This window comes from Phascolarctos cinereus, unplaced genomic scaffold (assembly GCF_003287225.1).
Source record: "Phascolarctos cinereus isolate Bilbo 61053 unplaced genomic scaffold, phaCin_HiC Scaffold_2;HRSCAF=192, whole genome shotgun sequence".
Lineage (NCBI taxonomy): Eukaryota > Metazoa > Chordata > Mammalia > Diprotodontia > Phascolarctidae > Phascolarctos > Phascolarctos cinereus.
Genome location: NW_027555625.1, coordinates 153,190,479 through 153,202,974, shown reverse-complemented (window position 1 = coordinate 153,202,974; position 12,496 = coordinate 153,190,479). Strand labels below are relative to the sequence as shown.

Sequence of the window (12,496 nt, the reverse complement as noted above, 5' to 3'; positions counted from 1 at the left end):
ATAGAGCAACGGCTCTGGAGTCAGGAGAACCGGAGTTTAAATCTGGCCTCAGACATTTGACACTAGCTGTGTGACTCTAGGAAAGTCACCAAAGAAAAACAAAAACAAAACAAAAAACCCAAAAAACAAACAAACAAAAAAACCTTGGATGTGGCACATTTATTTGAAGAGGGAAAGAAAATGATTAATGTTTTTAGGCTAAATGAGCAATATGATAGTAAACTTCAACTAATCTAGAAGTTAAAAGGCAGAATATTTGAGCTCATGATATAGAAATTAGAGTCATCTCAAAATAAAATGATCTGTGAAGGTTTCATTTATCAAATATGCAAAACTACAAATGATAAATCGGTGAAATGCAGGGAAGAACTGTATTTTCTTAAAAACTTTTTTAAAAATATTTTTTGTTTCTTATGATTTCCTAAAAAGGGAAAACTTTTGGAAAGATTCTAGAGATACATCTGTCTGTGTAAACCCTCAGTTAATCAATTAAATTAGTTATAGCATTTTAGATAATAGAACTTTCACTATGTTAAACTGCCACTGAAAGCTCAGTAACCTAACTACCTTTTAAGAGATCAATTTGACACCTTAGCTTATAATTTCAGGTTTTCAACATAATGGGTAGATAGTGTTTGGTAAAGAAACTCCCTCTTTTCATAAATAATAGTAAAAAATACTAATCATAACATTAATCGTAATTTTGACTTTATTACTATACAAGTTCACACAAAACATACACAATCTGTTCCTGCTAAGGCAGAGTTGTTATTAAACGGTTTTCATAAGTTTTCTGACCTATTAGAAAGTGATAGGAGGAATATCAGCAGCTTTATTCTCTGTACTTTACATGATATGCAAACTGCTGTATCACCATTTATAACACAGGCTAATTACAGCCGAACTGACATGCTATTCTGCCAAGTCTACAAACATCACATTTTACATCTAGACAAATATGTGCACAACAGCAGAGAAAATGCACTGTTACACCACAAAAGCTAGTGCATCTAGTTGGCTATACTATCCGAGATCATTTATGCATATCACAATTGTGCAAAAATACTGTTTTCATATCATTGGATAAATAAAAAAGTAACCACAAAAAAGGAAATCAAGAGACAAGTTGTAAAAACAGTTCCACAAAAGCAATGCTTTTCTGTAAGAAATTTTACCTGTGACTATCATCTTTGACCATGAATAACCAAGTGTAAGCTTTCTCAAATAACTTGGTTGATCCATGGAAAAATATTTACCATAAATGAGAGTCAGACTTGCTAAAATACAAAAACTTTAACATAATTCCATAATTATTACTATTGTTTGTAAAGAAAATCTTATGAGTCTTGAAAACCCAACTCCTTAGCTTGTTGAAAGAAATATGGCACTATTCCATTATATTGGGATAGCAATTCAATGCAATTAAATTTATATTCACTCTATTCTAGTTTTGGGTTGTTTTGTTTGTTTGTATTTCTGGATGAATATGTATCTTTATCCTCTGGCTAGTTTGTTCCATCAATAAGAATTATTTTCCTATGTTTCTGGGCTACAAATAGCTATTAGTTCTTAACAAGCATTGATACTGTGCTGAAACAACATTTGTTGCAACACAGATTGTGAAAGTGACCACTTAACACCTGAATCCTTAAAACAAAGTGTCATGTCACTCATTAGTCTGTGGTGAACTGACAGTGTCAGGTGTTGATAAAGGAGAATAAACAGAGCTTACTTAGAAGGAAAAAAAATCAATGATTAAAATTATCTCTATCATATCTTGCACAACAGAAGTCTGGAGAAAATGCATGTTAGCAAGCAAAGGGAATGGAAGCCCACAGTCCCTTTAATGAAATTCTGTAAGTAAGGAGAAGAAAGTCAACTACATTGGCAAATGAATAATAGCCCTCCAATCCAGATAAATTTTTGGTAAGTACCATACTATCAGATCATCACATAAAAGTGTTTATTGTCTGAGATTAAAAGTATATTTTTCTGCACAACCGAGTATTATAAAAACCTGACTTTATTCTTTGGTTATCTTGTCTTTAGCCCAATGTGGTTTGAGGAAAGATCATTTTTTTAAAAGCTGTTTCAAAGGAAAGCAACAGTAGCTTCTTGAAATATTGTGTTGTACTCCATTTCAATTTCTAATTTATATTATAGTGTTCTAAAAAAAATTTCTAGTTTCATAGCCCGAGTAAAAGTCCACCCTTCTCAGACCTCCCAAAGCATTTTGTTTTGCACCTCCAATGTACTTATCATGTAACATTGCATATTATACTTATCTGCCATAACCCCAGCACACACTACAGTGTTCTGCCCACAGAGAAGGTACTTAGTAAATGTTGATTTGAGATTTAACTGATAATTATATTTTGTAGAATTTTAGAACTGGAAGGTTCCTTCAAGGTTCACTGGTCAGCCCAGTTGTGACTTCTTCCTTCCTATCCCATTATCCTTTTTCAGTATCTATATCACCAGCCTAAATTACTATAACAGCCTCTTAACAGGTATCCCTGACTCTAGTCTCTTTATCTTCCAATTCTACAAGCCCCTGCCAAACAAATACTAAAGTATTACTACTTTCATCATTATTTAATAAGTTCAAAAACTTTTCATAGCTCCCCACTGTTTACTGAGTACTGTGCAAATATCTCTGCTATTTAGGGCACTCTACAATCTGACCTCAGTCTACCTCTTCAACCTTCTCTCTCCTTATCCTCCTACATGTACTCCACAATCCAACTAAAATGGATTGTTTGCCACTTCTTGAACATAACTTGCCTTGCCCTATCATTGCTCATTATGTGCCCTTTACTTCTTCCTTTTTTTCCATTATCTTCAGCCAATATCATACTCATCCTTCAAGTTCCAGCTCAAATACCGCATTCTCCAAGCATTAGTCTATGATCACTTCAGCCCAAGAGAATCTGGTCAATCTCTGTACTTTGAATCACTCTCACAGAACTGTAACAGTTTTCCTTATATTTAATATAAGCACAAAACAACTCTTATCTCTCCCAACAGATTTTATCTACCTTGAGGGTAAAGGCAGAGTCCTACAGAACAGTGCCTACCACAATGCATTGCACAAAGAACGTGCTCCACAATTATTTGTTGGATAAATGAACCAAAGCAAAACCCAAGCCTCTTCCTCAACTCTCAGTCTAATACTTTTTTTAAAAAAAAAGTTTTATTGATTTTTTTTTAACACCGTGAATTTCTTAGCACTAATTCACCAAAACACAATCCTCTCCTATAGCAAAAAAGTACAATTAATTAACTAAAGCAAATCGGCACATCTAATCATCTTTCCACTTTACCACACTGTCTCCTTTAATTATACCTAAAGGTGTCAAGGACAATTTAGTATTTCTCACTAACCTCAGAAGTTACAAAAGGGACAAATTGTCATTCTTTACATTTATCATAATCAATAAATACATTTGCAGGAGCAGCTAGGTGGCGCAGTAGATAGAGCTCCAACCTTGGAGTCAGGAGGACCTGAGTTCAAATCCGGCCTCAGATACATAACACTTACTAGCTGTGTGACCTTGGGCAAGTCACTTAATCCCATTGCCTAGAAAAATTTAAAAAAAATACATTTGCAGAAGAGAAGCAGGCAGATGAAATCAGTGTATAAATTTAGTGAGAAGTGTTTCTTTCCAAAGTTAGAAATGGTATTAAACCAAATTCTCACAGTAATCTGTAAATAAATCTCTTGATGCCTCTGAGCATGTAATTTCAACAATCATTACACAGACATTTCATGATGACATTTTTTAGTTTTCTAAAAACTGAAAAAGAACTGCCAAAATAATATTTGAAAAGCTGCCAAATCAGGGTTTATTTTCCTTACTTTTTCTTCTCCAATGTATTTTGGAAAGGGCAGTCCATTGGACTTTCTGGCAATGGATTCCCTGTGATATGCATGCAGTTACAGGTGGGGAATAAACCAGAATGAAAAGCCCAGAAATTACATACAATTCTGTAAAGCTAAAATCATGGCAAAATTAACTAACCTTGTTCTTTATTTAATTACCAAGTGGCTAAAAATAGGCAGGAAAAAGTATACAAAGTAAAAACACTCAGTATTGCTATGTATAGAAGAGTCACCTGTTCACCACCAAGATTTATAACCAATTCCATCTTACATCTCCAATAATATCCATTTTTTGTCTTTCTGGGTCTCTAAAATACACCATTGTTTTAATTCAAGGAAAATTATTCTGTTACCATTTAAGAATACAAGCAGCGATTATGAAGAGATCTTTTAAATTGGGAATGTCCACAAAACAACATAACATACATTCAAATTCCACATCACTAGTACTTGTGATTGCTCCATTGTCACCCAAAACATTTATGTCTTTAATAGGGAAATACAGTTTACAACAGGCTATCTAAAAATATCAATATGGCCATTTCAGCCTAAGAAATATTAACAGCAGAACAGTAATAGGCTAGAAACATGACTATGTCTACATACAGCATCTGTTTCATAACCTAACAGCTAGGATAGATTTGTATACGAAGACTGAAAAGATAGATAACCCAAATAGCTTCAAACACTGAAACATTTCAAATATACAGTCATCTGCTGAGAGATTCATGATGGTCCCCTAGCAAATTATTTTTACTTCCTAAAAAGAGCAACACCCGACTCACTAATTAAACCAAATAAATACATCTAACTCATTGCCAATAATCCTAAAAGTCTCCCCTTTCCCTGACATAACACAAATGTATAGAAAAGAGCACATCTTAGCAGAGTTAAGTGGCACTGAAAAAGTCATCAAAACTATTTTTTTTTTGGTGACTCTGGAGATGGAAGCAATTTCAACCATAAGTCAAAAATGAGAAAAATTTCCTAATGAAACAACTATTTTATATAGAATACACATATACTTTATGTGTACACACAGTGAGGAAATGGAAATCTTATTATACTATCTACATATAGTAATTTGTACAACAAATAACAGCTAGGAGTGTGAATTTTTTTTTCTGTGTCTATATACAGACATTTGTTTAGAGGTTAATGGAATATTTCAATTACTATCACATGGTCACTATAATACACTTTTTTTTATTACTTGAAAAATGTTCTAACACTTCAAATGGAAAAAAAGGAAAAAATATGCTGTAGCAAATTTTCAAATACCTATTATAGTACATGGGCATAATAATAATAACTGATATTTAAATAGTAATTAAAAGTTTGCAAAATAATTCATATACATTATCTTATTTAAGGCCTCACAACAACAGTGTGAGGTAGGTACCATAGGTAGTATCAGCATTTTATAGGTAAGGAAACAAGCTCAAAGATATTATTAAGTGACTTGCCCATAGTCACACAGCTAATAATAGGTGTCAGAAACTGGGTTTGAACTGAAATTTTCTGACTTTTAAATTTAGCACTCTAGCCATGATGCCAAGGTCTCTAAAAATCTTTGCATGGACCAACTTCATGTTCTGTTCCTCATGAGTTTTTCAGCAATGTGCATGTATATGTGCATGTGATGATGATTGAATTTGATTTTAATTTCCTAGCCTGAGAAAAATAAACTGTTGGCTGTCCCTATACCCATGACAAGTAATACCAACAGACCCAGATCACTACATAATCTTTTTTTATGCCCATAAATAGGGTATTAAAAAAAAAAAGCAAAGGAGCTAATCACTAGCACCAGTAAGATAGTTCTGTAATAACTAAAAAACAAAAGGATAAACCCATTCCCAACAACTGCCCATTACATACACATGTTTAAAGCTAGTATAGATTAAAATGCTAATATGTGTATTCCATATGCACAAAGCATACATTTACATGATTAAGTTGGTGCTAAAGCCTAAGGCACCATACAGAAACATCAAGCAAAAATAAAACCTGGGTTCTTTAAACACTGAAAAGGAATGAAAAATATATTATTTCATGAAGTATTTTTTTCCAGAGATTTTAGAAATCTGACAAATATATACTATTTCCACATCACATACAAACAACATTAGAGGACCCTTATTCATCCACTTCATCATAACACAGACACAGGGATCTTAAACAATATGCAGTCATCTGGTTTATATGCAACACAAATGAAGCCATTAATGGGAAATGGGGTATCCCGTAATGGTCACTGGCCATTAACATATATATAAATAGGAGTTAGGCTGCATGCCACAAAGATTATAGGCAATTCACTTCAGATCACCATCCACTTCTCCATCCCCTTGAATTGACTTTTTGATACGAAGTAACATAGTAGTAAGCCACTGATCCAGGCGAGATATTGAGTCAAATTCTTTAACCTAGTTTACGGGAGGTAAAAGAAAAAATTAGATTGATGCAAATAAAAATGAAGACATAAGATATACATTCTATAAAGCATTTTAATACATAGTATACTTAATCTATCCATTTGGAGAAGTGTCCACAAGGAATGCATTTGCAAAAGAACCAGACAGATGAGGTTCTCAAATGCCATGCTAGAAGAGTTCTATCATGCTAAAAAGTTTCAGGTACAGTCTTAATGAAAAAGCATGTCACCAGAGGCTACCCATTAAGTGATGAACTCTCTGAATAGATAATCCGTTAAATAAAAGCAAAAAATAAACCTCTGTCCTGTTTGGCTCCTTCCACTTCCACAATGATAGTAGCAAAGTCTCCTAAATTTATTTAGAGGGTGTTACTATTTTAGATTGTCTGTAAACATCAACTTAAATACTGGTATTCTAAATGTGAGATCCAACATCTAATGATCAATAAGTGGACATACTAATGGAGGAATTGAAACATCAATAATGACATTCTTACTATCAATCAATCCAAAAGCAAAGAAATACATGGTTTCTTGTATTTTAATAGCTTAAAAGTGAACTAAGACTTTTGGGACACCCTGTATATGACTGGAAAAGGAAGTGGTGCTATCAAATAGTAAGAACAAGGGCTCACAGATGCAAAATTGTATGTTCCACTAATACCCACCCAATAGCAACAGATCTAGGAGAAGGTCTTCAGTACAATGGGTGGACCTCCAGTGGAGGATATGAACAAGAATCACACAAAATGAACAGGCATTTTTGGACTATGATCATAAATCCTTCTAAGCACATATCAAATAAATTATAAAATGCATTCTGCCATTAAAATGGAAAAAAGGGTATATTTCTGACAACTAGTCTTGGCTTCATAAAAAGCTTTATGATGTTTTGTTCCTATTCCCATTCCTCCTCATGACATGCAGGTGGCTCTGAGTTGTTTGAAGACTAACACAGAAGAAAGCATATTCTGGTAGATCCCACTAAACTGGAAAGGCTTTTGTGTATGGATCTGACAGCAGGCTATTCCTGCAATCTGAAGACCAGCCTATGAATTTTAGAGAGGCAAATCAGAACTGTTGTCACCAAGTTTTAAATATTTTTGGTCACAGAAGCCATTTACCACAGCAAGGTAAGCTTGCAATTTTTTGGTGAAGGGATCACTTAAGAAATAAAACTAAGGGGTTTTGAACTACTGAAATATAGAAGTACATGCTAATTATCTCAGGGTAATCAGAGTATTACAAAATACTCTAATATTTGATGAAATCTATTTGCTTTCTAGCTTAACAGAATACTTGATGAATCCATAATATAATCAATAGGGGCATATCAAATGATGTTGATTACAATCCACAATACTTCACACCTCTTGTCTACTACCTCTCTTCCAAGACAAGGGAAGTATGTCTCACCATCATCCCATGAACTGAGATTGGGCATTATATTTACTCTGAATTCTGATATCATTCTTCTAGTTTTGGTTTCTTTACCCTCTCTTAGTTCATACACATGTCCCTATGCTTTTTTGTATTCCTAATATTCATATATTAAGAGAAGATAATATTTCATTGTATTCACATGACATAATTTATTTAGCTACTCTGCAATTCAAGCATTCCTTTCCTTGAGTTTATTTTGCTACTACAAAAGGTACTACAATGAATATCTGGATGTATATTATTTGTATAGATATAGATATGGGTCTTTTCTTTCAATCAACAAACATTTATTCAACACCCACTATATGCCAGATATTTTCTGTCACTAACTGCCTTAGAAGAGTTCCCAGTTTTGTTATTATTGGATCAAAGGATATAAACTATTTAATAGTTTCCCCACAAAATTCCAAATTATTTTCTAAACTGACTCCGACAATAGTGTATTAGAGTGCCAGAGACAGTAAAGACAATAAACATTTCTGATGTAATGTCTTTGGCCAATTTGGTAAACATGAGGTGAAAACTCAAGAACTGTTCTGATTTGGAATCCATTTTTTGTATTTTTTAAAAAATTCTGTTTAAGCATCACCTTCCACAGGAAGTCTTTTCTGGTTCTCCTATTGCTAGCACCAGCAATCCCCCAGATTTACCCTGTATTTATTTTGTATGGAGAGGAAGCATTAACATAATGGACAGAGGGCTGGCCTTTGAGCCTGGGAAATCTGGCTTAAAATTCCACCTCTAACAATATACTGGTTTTGTGACCCAAGGCAGATCATTTAATCTCTCAGTTTTCGAGGGAACTCTAAGACTCTAACTTCCAGAGAGGGTGTTGATTTGCATTAGTAAAGGGAGTTCACTTATTCAAGAGATCCTTATATCAATGAAATCACAGGTTTGGTCCCTATCTGATTGTGTGTATTTTCATATATTTTTAAATATATTTATGCATGTGTTATTTCCCCCAAAAGAATGTGAGCTGTGAGCCCCTTGGAAGCACTGTTTTGTTTTTGTCTTTGTATCCCCAGAACCTAATATAGTAGGTCTTTGTATCCCCAGAATTTAGTATAGTAGGTGCTCAATAAATGTTTCCTGATTGATATATTTACATTTCTTTTTATTTTTAGTGATTTGGAGCATTTTTCATATGGTTATCAATAACTTATACTTTTGCTAACTATTCATGTTCTTAGAACCCTTGCTTATTGGGGAATGGCTCTCAGTTATATATCTATGCCTATTCTCTCTATATATATCATACTTTTAAAAAAAAATTTTAGGCAATTGAGGTTAAGTGACTCACAGGGTCACACTGCTAGTAAGTGTCAAGTGTTTGGTCTGAGGCCGCATTTGAACTCATGTCCTCCTGACTTCAAGGCCAGTACTCTATCCACTGCACCACCTAGCTGCCCTTATATATCATACTTTTATCAGAGACATTTGAGGTAGAGGTTTTACTCCCTAATTGAGTTTCTTTTCTTTTTGGGAGGCAGTGAAATTGGTCAAAACATAGCACCAAAGAAATGGGGCTTTGCTGCTGACATATATGAAGAATAAAAGCAGGAACTGTTAAAGTTCCTGATGCTGCTTCAATTTCCTTATCTCTAAAATGAGTGGGCTGGACTAAGGACTAAGATCCTTTTCAAGTCTAGATTTACGATCTAGTAATCTATGATGTTATAAATGAGTTAGGTAATACAGAACAATGGCCCTACTTTTTTGGCTTACTTTTTGTTTTGAAAGAAAGGAGTCTGACCCTAGGTCACAACTTTAATTCTAACTGAGGGCTGAAATATCTACCTAGACATTGGGTTGAAAAAGACAACCTTAAAGTGGCACTCTGCCTGGCCTTCTCTGGGTAAGGCTCTGTTAAATCCTAGCAGGCTAGAGTTAGCGGTGGGTGGCCCTGAAGAGATAAGCCCAGAAGCTAGCTAGAGGGAAGAAACACTACCCCCAAATTCCGTGACAGTAGCTACCAGTCATCAAAAGGTAGGAAAACAATGGAACAGGAGACCAGCAGAGACTGATCAACTGAACAGTTACCATAAGACCAAGGAAACAAAGGCACAAAATTAGTGGGGACCTACAGATATCATCAAGAGACATCAGTGATCCATTTGCCCCTCTCTACAGGTGTTTCTGTGTAATAGTTATACATGTTAATTCTTCCTGCTTATGGCACGTGCAATCATTGAAGAATACGCCCTGGTAGGGGATAAGAGTGAAGAATGTGATACTGCAACTTTTTTACTATTATTTCATTAAATGCCCCTGCTTCTAACTAATTGTGTTCTTTAAGTAGAGAAAAAAACAAACATACTAGTGGGAGTTCAGGAACTATTTTGGAGGACCCAGGATGTACTTTAAACCTGGGGTTAACAATTCAAGGGGACCTGAATGTATGGGGGGTACTAAATATTTTTATTTTTATTGTACTTTTTTGTTCATACAAAAGGATTTTCATTTTATGTAATCAAAACTCTTTATTTTGCCTTTTGTTTTCCATCCTTTAATAGACTCTCCTCATAGCCAAAGTTATTTTCTTATTCATTTGGGACTTACTTTGGTATATGATATAACTTGCTAGTCTAAAGCTATTTTATGCCAAAATGCTTTCCAGTTTTCCCAGTAGTTCTTGTCAAATAGGAAGTCCTCTTCCTATTAGTTTCTCTTTGGTTTACTGAACACTAAAATACTGTGTTCACTCGTTTCCAGGTTTTTCTTATCTAGTCTCTTCCACTAATCTACTGCTCTATTTTCTGACCAGTACCATATAGTTCTCATGACTATTGCTTTACAATATAATTTGAGATTTAGTAATGTTAGATCCCCTTCATAGCTTTAAAAAATGAATTTTTGCCTTTTGTTCCTCCAAATGAATTTAGCTATTATTTTGTCTAGACCATAAAGTAACACTTGGTATAGTCTGTTTTACCACTAATGTTATAAATTAATTTAGTATCATTTTTATTACAATGACATGATCCAATCATAAAAAATTACTATCTCTACAATGACTTAAATCTTCCCTTATTTCAGTAGAATGTTTTGTACTTTTATTTATATGTTATAAGAGTGTCTTCATTAATTAATCCCTAGATATGCTATAAACTTTGTAGCTATTTTGAATGGGATTTTTCTATGTCATTTCTTCCTTCTAAAAATTAATAGTATATGGGAATATTGATGATTTTTGTGCCAGCTCTACCTTAGAAGGTTTTTGAAGAAGGTACTCATGATAAACAGATGTAAGGCTTCTTGAACCCCAAGTAACAGCTTTCAACTTAATTTTCATTGACCTCCCTTCTATCCACCTTTGCATTGAAGACATCAAGTGTTAAAGAATATGTGGATTTAATTTGGATGGTGTTATCAAGCTCTTCATGGAATTTCTCTACATCCTCATCCTCCCCAGTAGATGGTACACAAGCTGTAATTATTATCATGGTGGATTTTTTGCTCCTCATTATGAGCCCTTCAATGAGAGATGAGCAAATGTCAAATGAAATGATGTTTTCTGGTCCTTTTAGAAACACAGTAAAACCAATGCTATCAATTTCTTTAATTGCCTTGTTAAGAACTAGGGGGGCATTCTTCCATTTAGCTTCAACTTCCTTATATTTCTCGCTTTCATTTATAGCAAGAATATCAGTATTGACATGATTCAATTCCTTTGGCAGTACATGTACTTGCTAATTACTGGGTAAGAATCATAAGTTAGAGTAGCAACACTCAGGTTAATATTTATAAACATACTAAAAACCGTGTTTTTCTTAGTATTCTTTGCCATTCTGCCACTATTACTGCAGAAACAGAAAAGGGTTAAAAAAGACTAAGTATAATTTTTTTTTCAATTTTCAGGGGCTGCCATGGTCAAATAATTCATCACCTAGAAGATACTCTAGTGGTGAAGAGCCTCTCCCTTCTAATTTAGCCTGTCTTCAAAAAGCAGACCTAGTTTGGCACTAAGATTGTATTTTAAGCCTTTCTAGGTTGGTAGAACTTTGGCAAAACCAGACTGTTACACTCTGTAAGCATCACCCTAAAGAACCATGGGTCACTTCCATGCCATAAATAGGACATTAGGTTCCATGGAACCTAACTGGCTATTTCTACTAATATCACATTTGGTACATTTAATATGCATACTCTGAGAATGCTGTTTGAGAAAACACGGACACATTTATAACCTGAAAACATGAAAAAAATACTGCAAGTCAAATCTTTGAAAACTCTATTACAGTTACGTAAATGTAAAATGCCATGTGCTACTTACCGCTTCAGTATAAGCTTCACTGTTCTGTTCCTCATGAGCTTCTAGCAGTTTCTGACAACATAAAAATATGGACAATAGTGTTATCCCAGAGTAGAAAAGCAGGAGATTTGGGTTCTAGGCTGGTGCTTGCCCAGTAACCTTTGGCAACCTTTCTGGGGCTCAGTTCTTTCATCTATGAAATGAAAGGACAATACTAAGTAATCTCAGAGGTTGCTTCTTGGAGATTTTATATATGACAACATTCTATATATGGCAGCCTAAAATCCTATCTTTGTGATCAAATCATAAAGATACAGTTTTGTTTCTTCAATTGAAGTATCTAAATTACTTAATGCTGCTTGCCATTTCTGAATTACTCTCAGAAAATGTCAACATCTCTATAAATTTGAAAATAGTTCTTCATTAAATCTGTAAAAAAAAAAACACATCGGGGAGGCAACGAGGTGGCACAGTGGAT

General features: G+C 34.2%; 1 protein-coding gene across 3 annotated transcripts in view; it reads right to left on the bottom strand.

The window, feature by feature from the left end:
- Positions 1-691: 691 nt before the first annotated feature.
- Positions 692-12,496, bottom strand: part of NAPB (NSF attachment protein beta) — a 64,948-nt gene continuing 53,143 nt past the window's right edge. For all 3 annotated transcript variants that reach the window (XM_020987053.2, XM_078149692.1, XM_020987071.2), the window contains 2 exons: positions 12,040-12,090; positions 692-6,312 (listed from right to left, as the gene is read on the bottom strand). In XM_020987053.2, coding sequence (XP_020842712.1) covers positions 6,202-6,312; positions 12,040-12,090 — 162 coding nt within the window. In that variant the 3' untranslated portion in view covers positions 692-6,201. The remainder of the gene's footprint in view (positions 6,313-12,039; positions 12,091-12,496) is intronic.